General features: G+C 59.2%; 6 protein-coding genes across 6 annotated transcripts; 4 read left to right on the forward strand and 2 right to left on the reverse strand.

Annotated features, from left to right (window-relative positions):
• The first annotated feature begins 249 nt into the window (after positions 1-249).
• Positions 250-3,948, forward strand: DICSQDRAFT_135856 (uncharacterized protein). Its single transcript, XM_007364916.1, has 5 exons — positions 250-1,675; positions 1,729-1,799; positions 1,855-2,513; positions 2,567-2,702; positions 2,752-3,948. The coding sequence occupies exons 1-5, from the start codon at positions 438-440 to the stop codon at positions 3,567-3,569; spliced, it is 2,922 nt and encodes a 973-aa protein (XP_007364978.1). The 5' UTR covers positions 250-437; the 3' UTR covers positions 3,570-3,948.
• Positions 3,949-4,130: 182 nt separating this feature from the next.
• DICSQDRAFT_135858 (translation initiation factor eIF-3b) lies at positions 4,131-6,825 on the forward strand. Its single transcript, XM_007364917.1, has 7 exons — positions 4,131-4,239; positions 4,292-4,477; positions 4,531-4,708; positions 4,759-5,568; positions 5,626-5,770; positions 5,826-6,250; positions 6,308-6,825. The coding sequence occupies exons 1-7, from the start codon at positions 4,169-4,171 to the stop codon at positions 6,713-6,715; spliced, it is 2,223 nt and encodes a 740-aa protein (XP_007364979.1). The 5' UTR covers positions 4,131-4,168; the 3' UTR covers positions 6,716-6,825.
• A 320-nt stretch (positions 6,826-7,145) lies between these two features.
• Positions 7,146-8,208, forward strand: DICSQDRAFT_58923 (NAD(P)-binding protein; the record flags this gene model as incomplete). The annotated part of the gene is made up of 4 exons (XM_007364918.1): positions 7,146-7,588; positions 7,649-7,899; positions 7,957-8,108; positions 8,167-8,208. The coding sequence occupies 4 exons, from the start codon at positions 7,146-7,148 to the stop codon at positions 8,206-8,208; spliced, it is 888 nt and encodes a 295-aa protein (XP_007364980.1).
• A 295-nt stretch (positions 8,209-8,503) lies between these two features.
• On the forward strand, positions 8,504-9,908 carry DICSQDRAFT_146543 (WD40 repeat-like protein; the record flags this gene model as incomplete). The annotated part of the gene is made up of 6 exons (XM_007364919.1): positions 8,504-8,692; positions 8,752-8,824; positions 8,896-9,299; positions 9,357-9,677; positions 9,732-9,789; positions 9,844-9,908. 6 exons carry the CDS (start codon positions 8,504-8,506, stop codon positions 9,906-9,908), a joined length of 1,110 nt encoding a protein of 369 aa, XP_007364981.1.
• Positions 9,909-10,089: 181 nt separating this feature from the next.
• On the reverse strand, positions 10,090-12,561 carry DICSQDRAFT_146544 (uncharacterized protein; the record flags this gene model as incomplete). Its single annotated transcript, XM_007364920.1, has 4 exons — positions 10,090-11,377; positions 11,451-11,815; positions 11,884-11,995; positions 12,089-12,561. The coding sequence occupies 4 exons, from the start codon at positions 12,559-12,561 to the stop codon at positions 10,090-10,092; spliced, it is 2,238 nt and encodes a 745-aa protein (XP_007364982.1).
• A 927-nt stretch (positions 12,562-13,488) lies between these two features.
• DICSQDRAFT_169303 (uncharacterized protein) lies at positions 13,489-15,131 on the reverse strand (the record flags this gene model as incomplete). Its single annotated transcript, XM_007364921.1, has 2 exons — positions 13,489-14,331; positions 14,424-15,131. 2 exons carry the CDS (start codon positions 15,129-15,131, stop codon positions 13,489-13,491), a joined length of 1,551 nt encoding a protein of 516 aa, XP_007364983.1.
• Between the last annotated feature and the right edge of the window lie 34 nt (positions 15,132-15,165).

A 15,165-nucleotide genomic window follows, 5' to 3' on the forward strand; every position in this document is an offset into this window, starting at 1 on the left:
TACGATCACCAGTGATATCCTCGTGGAGGATAGAGGGGCGGCGTCGGGCACCGGAAACTCCGCCGCAATCTGTACTCCGCACCACAAGCTGCCTCCCTTGTCTCCGTTCCCCTCACCGCGGTCACCCCTCCTAGAAAAACGTACCCCATCGAGCGTCCTGCGGGACGTCTTCGCTTCTTGTCGCATCGCTGTCGAAATCCCTGCCTTTATCTTTCTGAATCGCTCTCCTCCGTTTGTCGCTGACTTGTCGTTTGCGCATAGCTCTTTCTGCTTGTTTTTTTCTGCATCGAGTTTATTGTCTTCAGTCTCGCTGTCGATTCTTGTCATTTCTCGCCCCCTCGACGACGTTCCACCCGAGCAGAAGTCCTGTCAACCCTCTCGAAACTCACCTTCACCGATCTGCAGTACTCCTTCCGATCTTCACGTCCGAATTCGACATGTCACGCCCGGAAGCTCACGGCCAGGACTACGATCACCCTGCCTTCGACGGCCGGAATAGCGGGGAGCATGGCGTCGGTGCGCAGGATTATTCAGGCCAATTTCGGGACTTCATGCCCAGCCACGGGCTGCGGGACTCCGCGTCGGGTGCGCGGGACTTGGGCCCGCAGGACTACGGCGCGACGACATTCTACAATACCTCCTACAGCTCGTCGCCGCCACCGCCGCCCTTCACCGCGGATCGCCGGCCGTTGACGTCGAATGCGATGCCCGGAGCGGGCTTCCCGTCCTTTGTGGCTCCGAGGATGCTGAACCCCGCGCAAGGAATCGGCGTCGGGGCGGGAGGAAATTGGAATTCGAAGCCGACGTCGTTCTCGGCCGCGCCGAACGCGGGGCGACCGTCCGGGGAAGGGAGCGGAGGAGTGTCTTCACAAGTTCAACAGTCGGTCGTCTCTCCTTTGGTTCTTAACCAGCACCATCGCCCCTCTCCCCCCCGCGGCCTCCCTGACCTCTACACCTCTCCCCTCCATCCCTCCACCCCGCCCTTCCTCGACCGCGACGCCCGCGATCCCTTCTTCAACCAGCGTCCCCATCCACAGCAGTCCTCTAGCCCACTGTCCGTCCAGCTCCCGCCCGCGCAACCCCAGTCTCTTCCTTCTCCCAGCACCGCTACTTCCTCTCCTCGCACGACCCTCTGGTGGGGTGAACTCGAGCCCTGGATGGACGAAGAATACGCCAAGCAGGTTTGTAACCTCATGGGTTGGGACCCTATCAGCATCAAGGTCCCTCGGCCAGCTCCCGACCCTATCACCGGACAGCAAGCGAACAATCCCGGCTACTGCTTCTTGACATTCTCCACGCAGGCGCAGGCAGCGTCGGTTTTGTCTCAGGTCAACAATAGCAGCTCGCCTATGATCATGCCTAACTCCTCAAAGCCTTTCTCGCTTAATTGGGCCTCGTCTATCCCCTCGGCCCCACTCTCGACCAGTATACCAGGCCAGACCATTTCTATTCCCGGCGTGCAAAACCCTCAATATCCCAAGGAGTACAGCATTTTCGTTGGTGATCTCGCTCCAGAGGTGTCAAATTCCGATCTCGTTGCTGTCTTCCGCAACCCTGTGCTGGGTCTTCGGAACGATCGTGAGCCGCGCTTCATCCGTCCTTTCCTGAGTTGCAAAAGCGCGAAGATCATGTTGGATCCGGTGACTGGCGTCTCGCGTGGTTACGGCTTTGTGAGGTGCGTAAGGTGGCTATATGCGCCTGAATGCAAAGTGACAAATCGCGTTTCAGATTCACAGACGAGGCGGATCAGCAGCGCGCACTCATCGAGATGCACGGGCTTTATTGCTTGTCGAGACCCAGTACGTCCAAGTTCTCTTTGTGGGGTTCGGCAGTGTATTAACTTCATACTGTTAGTGCGCATTTCGCCTGCTACGGCGAAGTTCAAACCAGCCCCTGGAATGACGGGTTTCGACTTGTCGCAATTGCCGTTCCCCCAGGTGTCGGCTCCACCGACACACAATGGTCAAGACCCTTCTACGGGCCATTCTGTGCCCGTCGGTAATGCGCCCCCTACCAAGAGCGTCTCGGCGCCCCTCGCTGGTGGTGCGATCGCATCGAATTCCCATAACTCCCTGACCAGCACGGGGGTCTCGAACTCAGGGTCGGCATCGTCGTTGTCCGCCCCGTCGTTGAGTTCTGGTACGAGTGCGACGTCTTCGTCGACATTGGCATCTACTTCCTCCGATGAAGCACTCAAGATCGGCCAGTTTTCCGCAGCCAACGGGTCGGCTACGTCGACAGTGTCGAACAGCACTGCTGTTCCGTCTATCACTGCGCCCTTCGTCCACCAGACTAACGACCAAATCATGGCGCAGCGGTACAATTTGTCGGAGGAGTCCTGGAAGCACCACGCCCAGGCCCGTGCCATCCTGTCGAACCTGATCGGTCCGAACGGCGAACAGTTGACGTCCTCTGATCCATACAACACGACGGTCTTCGTCGGCGGGCTATCCCCACTGATCTCCGAAGATACCCTGAGAACGTTTTTTGCGCCATTTGGCGAGATCCACTATGTCAGTGTTACCTATTGCCGATCATCAGCGTCGTACTAAGTATAGTTGTATAGGTGAAGGTTCCTGTGGGGAAGCACTGTGGTTTCGTGCAATTTGTGCGGAAGCCCGACGCCGAGCGTGCGATCGAGAAGATGCAGGGATTCCCAATTGGGGGTAGTAGGATTAGGTTGAGCTGGGGACGTAGCCAATGTACGTGCATCGCGAGGCTTACTATCCGCGTATACTCACTAGTTCGTAGACAAAGCTGCTCAGGCTGCGGCACAAGCTGCTCAAGCTGCTGCATTCCAGGCACAGTATCAGACTCAGCTGCAGCAGACTAGCCTTGTGCAGGGTCTGCCGATACCACCCCACCAACAATCGCAGCCACAGCCTCAGGGGCAGCAGCAGCAGACGCTCACCCACGAGCAAGCTATCCAGCTCATAGAGAAGTTTGGCCTGACGAACGTTCTAGCCAGCGGAAGTAGCTCGACCGGAGTTGGATTGGAGAATGTGAGTAACGAGCGTCAGATTGCAGCTGCTCTGCTCAACGACGTCGATGGCGATCGCATGGCGTCGTTCAACGCATTCATTCCTCCTGTCTTCGCTCCACGCCAGTCCGGCAATTCCGCAACGTCGTCTTCTTTCTCTCCCTTCTCCCCTGATCCAAATTTCCTCGGAGAACGTGCGGGCAATGACGCATCTGTTGCGCAAGGCCAATCCCTCTCGCAGACGCCCAAAAACTACTCACCGTGGAACCCCAATCAAGACGAGAAGGTCGGCAGCGCGAATGGGAAGGTATCTCCAACTTCGACGCAGGCGGCACGTTCTTCGAGCGCTACTCAACGCTTCACATTCCTTGGTGATTCCCCGGCTTCGACGACATTCCAGCCCGCGCGCACGTCCAGCCGCCAGGAAGCCCCAATCGCGAGGCCAGAAGCTATCCGACGGGACTCCCGCAAGGAGGAGTACAGCTCGTCAGCTCAGGGCCAGGAAGGGATCCGTGACCTGAATGGGACGCTCGCCAGCCTGTCCCTCGACGACCACGAGAACGGGCAGTCGCAAACGGTCGCACACTAAATTAATGTCGCACGCAATCGTCACGTATCTATCTCGCAACAACTATCCCTACCTCTCCTTCTGGCTTTGTTCAATCATCTGGGTTAATATACAACTCCTATGGCTGTCGAATGTCCACTTCGCGTTTTTATGACGCTCTGAGCCTTCACGTCGCCTTCTGTCCTTTACCCACTATGTCCTATGTTAGCATGCGGTATCTGTTATACTACACATCGCGTACGCATCACATCTGTCCTGTCCTACTTACATCTCTCAGTCAGTCCCCGAACACTTTACTGCCTCGATAGTCGTCACGAATCTGCGAACCCCTCGTCCCCGTTTTCTCGTTTTGTTTCCGATCTAGTTTCCTGTTGCATCTCGATATGCTGTCCAAAGACACAACCAATGACACTGATGAGTCAGGATGAGTTGCGTGAGTAGTGGCCCACCTCCTGCTTTCTTGCGTGAGTTACAATCCAAGAAACGGCCACATCGGACGGCGAGAGCGTGGGTCGTAGACGCCCATTACCTGAAAGAGACAAACCCTAAGAGAGGGTTTCTGCGTCTTCGTCCATGCCCAATTTTTCCTTTCGACTGCACTAAACACCTACCTGCTCACCATGGCCCACAACGGCGTGAACGGCACTATCTATGATGATGAAGATATCGACTACTCTGACATCGAGGCTAAGTACGTTGCGTGATCTACATCAGCTTGCGGAAAATTCTGACTTCCCGCGTAGATATCAGGTCGAGTACGACGAGAGCTTCGACAACATCCTAGTCGTCGATGGTGTACCCGTAATCGACAAGTCCAAACTTGAAAAGCTTCTTCAGAAGATATCGAAGGACTTCTCGCGCAAAGGATGCCCCATCAAGCCGGAAAATATGACCGTGCCATGGAACGAATCTAATGGGAAGAGCAAAGGGTACGTTGACCCGAATCCGTAGTGTAGGAGCATGGACTCACTCTACCCATTAGCTACATATTCATGGAATTCAAGAACCCCGATGATGCTTCCCGGGCACTTGCGGCGATGAACGGGCACCCGTTCGACGCGAGACATACTTTCCTCATCAACCGCTTCACCGACTTCGAGCGATACCTCAACCTCGATGAGACGTATGTCGAACCTCCGCCAGAAGAGTACAAGCCTAAGGTAAGTCACCTCGGGTGCATTGGGTCGATCAGCGAGTAATCCTGGGATAGGAACATTTGCGTGCCTGGCTCGGCGACCCTCAAGGCCGCGACCAGTATGCTACCTACCGCGGCGACGATGTGGAGATTCACTGGCACGGCAAACCCTCGCAGTGCGAGGTCGCGTACAGCAAACCAAACTGGACGGACCTGTACGTCTCCTGGTCGCCCATGGGCACCTACTTCGCCTCTCTCCACCGACAAGGGGTGCGTCTCTGGGGCGGTCCCTCATGGGAGCCGCAGTCGCGTTTCGCGCACCCCCTGGTCAAGCTTATCGACTTCTCACCCAACGAACAGTACCTCGTCACCTGGTCGTACGACCCGATCGTCGTCCGCGAGGGCGCCGAGCAGGGCCCGCAGTACTTCGCGCCCGAGGACGAGGGAAACAACATCGCCGTTTGGGACATTAAGACCGGACACCTCCTCCGCACGTTCCCGAGCGTGTATCCCGAGGGAGACGACCAGAAGAAGCAGATGGCGTGGCCTGCGCTCAAGTGGAGCCCGGACGACAAATACGTCGCGCGCGTGACACCTGGGCAGCAGATCTCCGTCTACGAGCTGCCGGGGATGGGTCTGCAAGGTAAGAAGTCGATCAAGATCGAAGGCGTGGTCGACTTCGAGTGGCGTCCGCTTGGCGACCGCGACCGCGAGGAGATAGAGAAGGAAAACCAGGCTGGGTCGGGCAAGACACCGAAGAAGGCCAGGGAGAACATGCTCGCGTTTTGGACGCCGGAGGTGCAGAACCAGCCCGCCCGTGTGTCGCTAATGAGTTTCCCTAGTCGTGAGACCTTACGGCAAAAGAACTTGTTTAACGTATCCGAAGTGCGTACTCTCCTTCGAATCGCTCGGACCCTTGCTCACAACATTCGATACGTGCAGTGTAAGCTGTACTGGCAAAACCAGGGCGACTTCTTGTGCGTCAAAGTCGATCGCCACACAAAAACGAAGAAGTCTATCTTCTGTAACCTCGAGATCTTTCGCGTACGCGAGAAGGACTTCCCCGTCGAAGTGGTTGAGTTGAAGGGTCAGCTATCTTACATGGCATGTCGTGACGGCCGACGCTGATGCCACCTCTCTAGACACCGTCACCGACTTTTCCTGGGAACCAAAGGGCGAGCGGTTCGCGCTCGTCTCAAGTAGCGATCCTAACCTCGGCAACCCTGGACCTGGTATCACAATCAAGACCGATGTTAGCTTCTACCAGCACGAGCGCAGCAAGGGTGATTTCAAGCTGCTCAAGTCCCTCCCAGGACGGACAAGCAACACCGTGCGCTGGTCGCCGCGTGGTCGACATGTCGTGCTCGCGACTGTCGGCTCCTCGAGCAAGTCCGAGCTTGAGTTCTGGGACCTTGACTTCAGCGTCGACGAGACCCGTCGTGAGGGTGCGCCGTGGGGTAGTGGTATTCAACACCTCGGCACCGCTGACCACTACGCGCTCACGGACGCCGAGTGGGACCCTAGTGGGCGTTACATCGCCACCAGTGCTAGTGCATGGAGGCACACGGTGAGGACAGATCTTTCTCGGTCACGGAAGGCATACTAAAAGGGACATGTTCTACAGTTGGAAAACGGGTACGCGATCTGGGACTTCCGCGGACAAGAGCTCGAGAAGCACATCCTCGACCGCTTCAAGCAATTCCTGTGGCGCCCGCGCCCACCATCACTGCTCACCAAGGAGCAGCAGAAGCAGATCAGGCGGAACCTCAAGGAGTACTCGCGCGTTTTCGACGAGGAGGACGCCGCTGAGGAGAGCAACGTCAGTGCGGAGCTCATCGCGCACCGCAAGCGTCTCATCGACGAGTGGAACGCTTGGCGCCAACGCTGCAGGGAGGAGGTTGCGGAGGAGCGGCGGAAGCGTGGGAAGAAGGTCGAGCCCGCGAAGGAGAAGCAGCCGCAAGAAGAGCAGGAGGAGATCGAGGTCTGGGTCGACGAGGTCATCGAGCAGATCGAGGAGGAGGTTGTCGAGTGATTCCTGCAGGGTCCTGTTAATTGCAAGGGGGCGTCACTGCTGCAGCGTCAATAGTTTGTCTTTCGCCATGTTGTATTCATGCACTCCAACAATGCCTAGCTGAAGTTGTCTGACGACTTACATAGGCCCTGCGCCGCTCTTGCCTGGGATGCCAGCTGATGGCAGTGACGGGAACATGTCACGTTGTGGGCTCCTCGATCACAGCTCCACCGAGAAGGGTGTCTGGGTTTCGTCAGTCACGACATCATCGGCACCCGTCCTACGCTCATAACGCGCCCACTTGAGTTCACGATGTGCGGTATAAAGCGTGCGATTCCGAGCTATGTTCTCTCTATTCCGTTCCGCTCTTAGAAGACCAACCATTGCTGCTCCTCGTACACTTCCACCAACACTCCGTTTCAGACCACTTGCAAGTATATCCGGAGAAGACATGGCCTCTGAGAACTCCAAATTTGCCGCGCCCCACCTCTTCAACGTTGAGGGCTGGGTGACCGTAGTCACCGGTGGTGGTACCGGAATCGGCCTCATGATTGCCCAAGCATTCGCTAACAACGGTGCACGCGTATACATCACCGGTCGCCGCAAGGAGGTTCTCGAGACCGCTGCGAAGACGTGGGGCAAGTCCCTACTCCACCCTCGCGGTCAAATCATACCCATCCAGGCCGACTGCACGGATAAGGACTCGATCCACAACCTCTTTAACGAAATCTCCAAGAACGAGAAGCACGTCGACGTCCTGGTCAACAACGCTGGCATCAGCAAAGGCACGAGCTCCGTCGAGAAGGGGGATGAGACTGCCCAGGCACTGAAGGAACAGCTCTGGAACGAGAGCCTGTCTGACTGGGAGGAAGTCTACAGGACGAACGTCATAGGGTAAGAGGTGTTCCCATTGCATGAGACACGGAGTGCCTACTTACGCGCGCATATACACAGGTACTTCTTCACCTCTGCGGCATTCGTCCCTTTACTTTCGGCCGCACAACGGCAAGACCATACGGGCACCGTCATCAACATCTCGTCGATATCGGGTATCACCCGCACAACTCAGCACCACTTCAAGTACAACGTATCGAAGGGGGGGACGATCCATCTCAGCACCCTACTCGCGCAGGAGTTCCGCCGTCCTGGTGTGAGGGTCCGCGTGAACAGCATCGCCCCCGGTATCTTCCCCAGCGAGATGACCAGTACGTGTACTCGCTTAGAGGAGGTAATGACATACAGCTGACCAACTGATGGCACAGCGGGTGATTCTGACGAGACGAACAAGTCGGGAATGGAGGTTGGCCCCGACTATGGAGAGACGAAGGGAATCCCAGCTGGTCGTCCGGGGCGCGGCGAGGACATGGCGCAACTGGCTTTGTTCCTGGCGTGCAACGAGTACGCATATGGTCAGGTAAGGCTTCTAAAGGTCTGATGTTGTCAACCTCTGAGTGCTGAATGTGCATTTGTAGACCGTTGCGGTTGACGGGGGATACCTCCTCGAGCACCCGTAATTCCTGATGGATACTCTGTGAGAGAATTGTATCATACCGCACCTTTTTGTATCATAGTTATCATTGGTATCGCACCCAGTTGGTAGAAGGAACGATCTGGAAGCGTGGCCTGTAAACAACCTGTTAAAGTGGTACTTGGTGAAGCGCTGGAAAGATGTCAGGGCTAGATTTAAGCGGAGGTCGAAATCGTGCTATGGGCTGTGGCAAGCGACGCGTTCACGGTCGCGCATGCTCGCGCTCGTCGCGTCCATCACTGTGCTCACTGTCTTCGCCGTCGCGTTCACCTCTCTTTGCCATGTCAAAACGCAGCGCTTCGCCACCGGGTGGTGCCCTCATCAAACGCGCGCGCTCTGGCTCTCCTGCGCCAAATACACAGATTGCTATATCCTCATCCAACGACGAGAGGCAGCAGGCCCTCATCCGAACGGTTAAGCGAACGAGTAGTTTGGAGGCACCGATCATTAGCCTGTCTGGGTCTCATTCGGTACGCCTGCACATGTGCATTTTTCCTCGTCCGAGCAGCTGAACACTCGGTTCACATAGGCCGAAATTCTGAGCTGCAGGTTTGACCCTACCGGACAAAATATCGCTGCCTGCTCAGCGGACCGCAGTGTCTGTGAGTGACATCGACCTTAACGTCCCTGGGAACGTGAACCTCATGCCTATCACGACGCACGTTCTCAATAGCCCTATGGCGCACATACTCTCCTAACACAAACTATGGCCTAATATCCAACCTCCACAAAGCCCCCGTCCTCGACCTCCAGTGGTCTCTGGCATCCCAAGTCCTCTACACCGTTTCCGCCGACCACACTCTGAACGTCACAGACCTCACGACTGGCCAGCGTGTGCGTAAACTCCACGCTCACCGAGGTATCATTAATTCCCTCGACAGAACTCTCGCAGGAGGAGCTGGCGTCGAGCTCGTCGCCACCGGCGGTGACGACGGAACCATACGCATCTGGGAGGGAGGCGACGAGGGCCCGAAGCAGCCCGTGAGCGTGTACGAGCTCGGGTGCCCGATCACGTCCGTCGCATGGAGTGCGGACGGGGCGAGCATATATGCGGGCGCGCTGGACAACGAAATCCACGTATGTTTGTTTTCCTGGACTCTGGTAGACGCGCTCAATGTGTGTGGATCTCGGTAGGTCATCGATTTTCGCAAAAACGAGGAGGTATATACCCTCGTGGGTCATACCGACACGCCCACATCCCTTTCCCTATCACCCAACGGCCAGTACCTCCTCTCCCCCTCCTTCTCTTCTCAGACCATCATTCACGACGTCCGACCGTTCTCACCATCGCCGAATCGCATACATCGGGTTCTCATGGGCGCACCCGCCGGTTTCGAGAACACTCTTCTGCGGGGTGCATGGAGCAAGGACGACGGCGGAAGAAGAGTTGGAGTGGGAGGTGCTGACCGTACCGTATGTATATGGGATGTAGAGAGTGGAAAAGTGCTCTATAAGGTAAGCACCGGGAACACATTTCATCGGGCGGCGAATGCTTACTTTGACTCCCAGCTACCTGGCCACAAGGGAACCGTCACAGCTGTGGATTTCCACCCGAAGGAGCCCATCAGTAAGCGTTGTCCGTGTGGTTTGCATGAGTTGCCGTGCTGACAATCATTTCTAGTCTTGACAGGGAGCAAAGACGCTACTATGCTTCTTGGAGAGATCGAGCCCACCCTTGGAGCGTAACTTACCTCTGTCTTGTACTGTCACGGATGCTTTGTGAACGCGCTCTGCTTTCTGATGTAACCTGCGAGTGCTATGGAGGGGTACCCAAGAAAGCACAGTGGGTGTGATATACAATGTAGGTGCACTAGTAATCGTACAGTGTATGAATCCGTCAAGAATGGAAGTAACTATTGCGACGACATTAAGGCTCATCGTCCCCTTCCCCGAACACATCTTGGTCCGTCGGCAGAGGGGTCATCTCGGTATGGTAGCTGGGCAAAACGGCACGGACCTCCTCCATGTACCAGATCCTGGTCGGGGCGACCGGGACGCCAGGGGCTCCGTCGGCTACTTTCTTGTTGTAGCCCCATGGATTGTTGAACCGCTCGAGGCTGACCTCGATAGGGACGCTGGGGTCAACACGCGCAAGCTGAACAAATACGCCCTCGATGCTCATCCCCACCCACATATTGTCTGCGATATCAGGATCGACGTAGACGACGATGTCGTCTTTGAACGGGTTATGTGGCGTGCCGGGACCAGGAGCGACCTCGGCGCCCTCGAAGTCGTCTAGGACCGCCGCCCCACGGGAGTCGGGGAGGATGCGGGGCTTCTGGACGTCCGCGTTGGGGTTGACGGCGTACACGGGCCAAGCTGAGAGCGTCAGCTTCGCCAACTTGGCATCCAGCTCCCGCTCGACCGCATCGGGGTCGTGCAGAGGCGCAGGCTCGGCGGGGGCCTTGCCCTTGCCCTTCTTCGGCTGGGGCCGCGTCGGAGGTGCGGGCGGCGCGACTTTGCTCTTGATCCGCCGCGTCGAACGCTCGACGACGCCGGTCGTGTGCGTGAGCGGCAGCGTCGTCGGCCCGAGGAACTTGTGGATCGCGTTGACCTTGGGGCCGGCGTCCCAGTCCTCCGCCGTGTTCGACTTGCCCCAGAACTCCTCTTCGTCCCCCCAGTTCGTCGTCGCGGCGTTCCCCCACGAGCCTGCGCCTGCGTCGTCAGCGTCGATCACCTCGACCTCGACCGGCTCGTCTCCCCCGATCGCGGCCTTCAGGGCTGCGGCCTCTTCCGCCTTCTTGGCTGCCAATAGTTCCGGGTCCTCCGCAGGATCATCGTCTTTTGCGATGGTCTCGGAGGTTTCTGTGGTCTCCGCGGCCATGGTCTGGGCATTGTTGGCTTCAGCATCGGCATCGTCAGTCTTTTGTTTCTTCGTAGCGCGTTGCTCCTCGGCCTCGTCGCCAGAAGTGGAATTGTCTGCCCAGATGTTGTACCCGTTCATTGCGCCAAAGATCTCCCTACAACCAGTGCCGAAGTCGTCCGGGATGAGCTTGTTCATGAGGATCGCGTGGGGCAGTTCTTTCTGCGCCAACTCCGTGACAGCGATCGCCTTGCGCAGTTGGCGGTCAATCTCCGGGAAGACGCGGTTGCGCTGGAGGAACTTGAGGAAGAAATCAACAAGGATAGGCGCGTTGGCGCAGAACTTCTCGGAGCTGGACAACGCACAGAGTGTGTGAGCACGCCTCGACGGAACAGTCGCTGCTGCAAGACCGGCCAAAGACTCACTTGATATCCCCTCGGTCACTCGCGTAGTTCGAGAAGAACACCTTCACGACGTCCTCCGGGTCGTTCAGGAACCTGTCCATCCTCGTGTCCCGCACCTCGCGGAAGTACTCGCGGCGGTGCTGCCTTTCCTCCTCCGTCCTGGCGGGACCGCTGGCGGGCAGCACGTCCGGCCCCGCAGGGATGTCGGCGCTCTCCGCGACCGCGATGGTGGCCTCCATCGGGAGGCGGGCGTTCGGCATTTCGTCCAGCTCCTCGTCGCCGTCGTCCGCGGTCGTCTGCTGCGCCGCCATCGCGCGCGCCGCAGCATTCTTCTTCCGCGCCGAGAGCGGTTGGATGTTGCTGATGAGCCCGACAAAAAAACGGAACTAAGGCGATACGGGGCGTGAGCATGTAGACGTGCGGAAGCATCAGAGGAGCAGCGGCAGTGGCGCACCTTGTCCCAGTACTGGGTGAGCTCTTGGTTCACGCTGTGATTCGGGGAGAACAAGCGGCCAGACTTGAAGTCTGCCGCAGCTTGGTACAGGCGCTCCGCGCGCGGGAGAGACCTGCGCCACGCACGTCCCGCCACCGTCAGCACACACACACACATCTACACACCCGCACACAGACGCGAAGCAACACAAAACAGGCAGACGTACGGGTCGATGGGGCCGCCGCTCGTCTTCCTGAGGTGCTCGACCTCCGCCCACTCCTCGTACCAGCGCTTGGGCACGACGGACCCGTCCGGGGCGATCTTCGTCCGCGCGTTCTTGCGCTTGCGCTTCTCCATCGTCGTCAGGTCGTGGTGCACCCGCAGGGTGAGCGTCGCGATGCCCAGGCCGTCGACCTCGACTGGGGGCGCCGCGCCGTCCTCGACGGGCTGGGGGATGTGGATGCCGAGCGGTTTGAAGTCCCTGAAGGGGACGAGCTCGACGCCTTGTGGGGGCTTGGGGAACGGAGGGAACGTGAGCCACGGACGGTCTGCGGGGGTTACCGCTGCTGTTGCCTCTGCTGCTGCTGCTGCTGCTGCTGCAGGGGCAACGTTGGGGGAGCTGGAGGGTAGCGCGTCGGTCGGGGCGTTTTGAGGTGCAGCGGTCGTCGGCTGGTCGGGTGCGGGGCTCGAGGGGTCCATCGCAAGGGTCTTTCGGGATCGGCCTGTGGGATCCAGGAGCGCGTCGCGGCGCGTTACGTAGGGCGGGAACAGGCGGTGGCGTAAGCGGATCGTCCGCAGATGTCGGTACCGTCAGTATACAGACTCTAACTCGCAGGGAGTGGCGTACTTCGAAGAGAGCTGCTGCTCCAGATGCGCTAACTGATATAGGATTCGCCTGGGAAGCTCTCACGTCGCGCGCGAGGGTAGGGAGGGCGAGAAGTGGGATGAGAAGCGAGGAAGACGGAGGGGCGTACGTTATAAGGTGCTAGAACAAAGGCGATTGACCTGCCCGGGCTGCTGCAGCACACTCCGCCGGTGCCACTCGCTCCCCAGTACTCAGGGTATGCGGAGGTCGGGAACAATAACAGTCTTCATCTTCCGCATCGAGTTCCACAGTCAGGGACACGAGGGGGTCCATGAATTTGGTGCTGTGTCGACGGCGAAGCTGCGGTAGAGTTTCAACAAGGGCCGTCACACTGGAAAGCTTAAGAAGCGCGCGGGTTAGGTGGATCGATGGGTGTGAACTCGTAATGTTGCAGTAGCAGCAAGACAGATACAGTAGATACAGCGAACGCTAGATCATGTAGAACGATTGTGTGGATGTGGCTGGGGTTATATTGAGAGGTCCGAGGCCGGGACGCTGAGATAAGTGACTGCTACGCCGCCGCCCGACCCTGCAGGCTAATAGTGGGATTACGGGATAAAGTACGTGCGCATAAGAGGTACTGGTGTGATGTCCTACCACACATGCAGTAACGTCAGGGTGAGTGTGCCACGACCCAGAGCACTACAGACTTACCATGTCTCACCAGCAAGTAGACCAAGAAAACCGAAACAAGAGACGTCGAAGAGGAAGGACGATAGACAGAGATGTGGAGCATAGGGACGGAGGCGACGTGAGCGTATTCAAGAGTCGACGACCCTTCTCCTCTTCTTCGGTTTCTCGTCGTCCCCATCCGCCGCCTCCGCGTCGTCCCGCGCGTTCGCCTCCTTCACCTTCCTCGCCCTCGCCTTCGACTTCGGCCTCGCGCCCATGCTCGCGTCGCTCGCGTCCCCGCCCCGCGTCCGGCTGAGCGAGCGCGTCCGCGGCTTCCCCGCGCTGACCCTCTTCGCCGGCGTATGCGGATGCCCTTCCGCCTCGCGATCCGAGTCCGAGATCGTCGCCTTGCTCTTCGGCGCGCGCCCCCGCCGCTTCTGCGCCTCGGCCGTCGGCGCAGACCGCACGGACTGCACGTCGTCGTCATCCTCGCCATCCGTGCCGGGGACGACCCTCGGGTCCATGACGCGCGCGCGCCGCTTCGCCGCGCTGCCCGGGGGCTGCGTCTTGGACTTCGGGGGCCGTCCGCGGCCCCGCACGCTGCCCGCGACGCTCGCGCTCTCCGCCTGCGGCTCGTCCACGTCCATCTGGTCGTGTTCGTCCTCGTCCTCGTCCGCGTCCGCCGCGGTCGCCCGCGCTTTGCCCTTGCCCTTGCCCTTGTCTTTGTTCTTCGAGCCCTTGGGCCGGCCGCGGCCAGACGCGCTCGCGGTCTTGCCGACGATCTCGTCCACGCCGCTGTCGGGTTCGCCCTCGCTCTCGTCCTCCTCCGTGCTCGCTTCCTTGAGGTTCACGCTGCGGGGCCGCTTGCGCACCGAGCGCGCCCCGCGCGGCATCGTCGCGCGGATCCCGTGGCAGTTCAGGCGGAGGCACGAGACGAGCCTATCGTCGTGCGGCGTCGAGTCCGCGCGGAACCGCGCACGCTTGATGTCCGTCTGTCGGCCCGCCCACAGGTGAGCGGCACGCTCCGGACGCTTATCGCCGCGCTGCGCGCGGGGAACAAGGGAAGAGGAGGACGCAGACGCACCGTATGCATGCCCTCGTAGCACCACCCGTCGGGCGGGCCCTGGTCGCCGTCGCCCTCGACGACCTTCCCGCAGCAGCCCCACAGCGTCTCGAAGGTCGCCCCGACCGTGCCAGGGACGCGGCCCGCGCGCCTGGCGGTCCCGACGCGCTCGACCTCCGCGCTCTCGTCGTCGTGCGGCACGAGGCAGCTGCGGTCGTCGTTCTCGACCTCGACGTAGTCCTTGTGGCACCGCACGCAGTGCACCTTCGGCGGGGGCGCGAGCTCAGCGAAGAGCGCGGCGAGGGTGGGGAGTGTGTCTTCGGGGACGTTGGGGATGCGCGCGAGGACGTACGCGTGCAGGACCTTGGGTGGGATCGCGGCGATGTGCGTGGTGAGGGACTCGACGGTCGGCTCGGGAGGCACGAAGGCGGGGTTGGGCGCGATCGCGGTGAAAGGGTTTGGTCCTGGAAGGGAGCCTCGACGGGTGGGGGAGGCCTGGCGCTCTTCGATGGAGAGCCGGGCAATCTTTGTGCTTGGGGACGCGGAGCGCACCTTTGCGACCGAGGCAGACTCAACAGATGGCGAGGGTGTGCGGAGCTGAACATTCTTCTCTACCTTGGAGGGTGGTGAGGGGTTCACATTAACGGATGTGGATGCGGTGGGGGAGGGCGGGAGGGGGACCGTCTCTGGTGGCGGCTGTGCCTTGCGGGCGAAGAAACCGAATACCATTGTGCTTGGGGTTTACAGCGAGTTATTTGCGTAT

The sequence above is a fragment of the Dichomitus squalens genome (genome assembly GCF_000275845.1).
Source record: "Dichomitus squalens LYAD-421 SS1 unplaced genomic scaffold DICSQscaffold_10, whole genome shotgun sequence".
Classification (NCBI taxonomy): Eukaryota; Fungi; Basidiomycota; class Agaricomycetes; order Polyporales; family Polyporaceae; genus Dichomitus; species Dichomitus squalens.

Coding starts and splice junctions, on each gene's coding strand:
- DICSQDRAFT_135856 (XM_007364916.1), top strand. CDS start 438: ATGTCACGCCCGGAAGCTCACGGCCAGGACTACGATCACCCTGCCTTC. Junction 1,676..1,728: donor CGTGGTTACGGCTTTGTGAG/GTGCGTAAGGTG, acceptor ATCGCGTTTCAG/ATTCACAGACGAGGCGGATC. Junction 1,800..1,854: donor TTATTGCTTGTCGAGACCCA/GTACGTCCAAGT, acceptor TCATACTGTTAG/TGCGCATTTCGCCTGCTACG.
- DICSQDRAFT_135858 (XM_007364917.1), top strand. CDS start 4,169: ATGGCCCACAACGGCGTGAACGGCACTATCTATGATGATGAAGATATC. Junction 5,771..5,825: donor CGAAGTGGTTGAGTTGAAGG/GTCAGCTATCTT, acceptor CCACCTCTCTAG/ACACCGTCACCGACTTTTCC. Junction 6,251..6,307: donor CTAGTGCATGGAGGCACACG/GTGAGGACAGAT, acceptor CATGTTCTACAG/TTGGAAAACGGGTACGCGAT.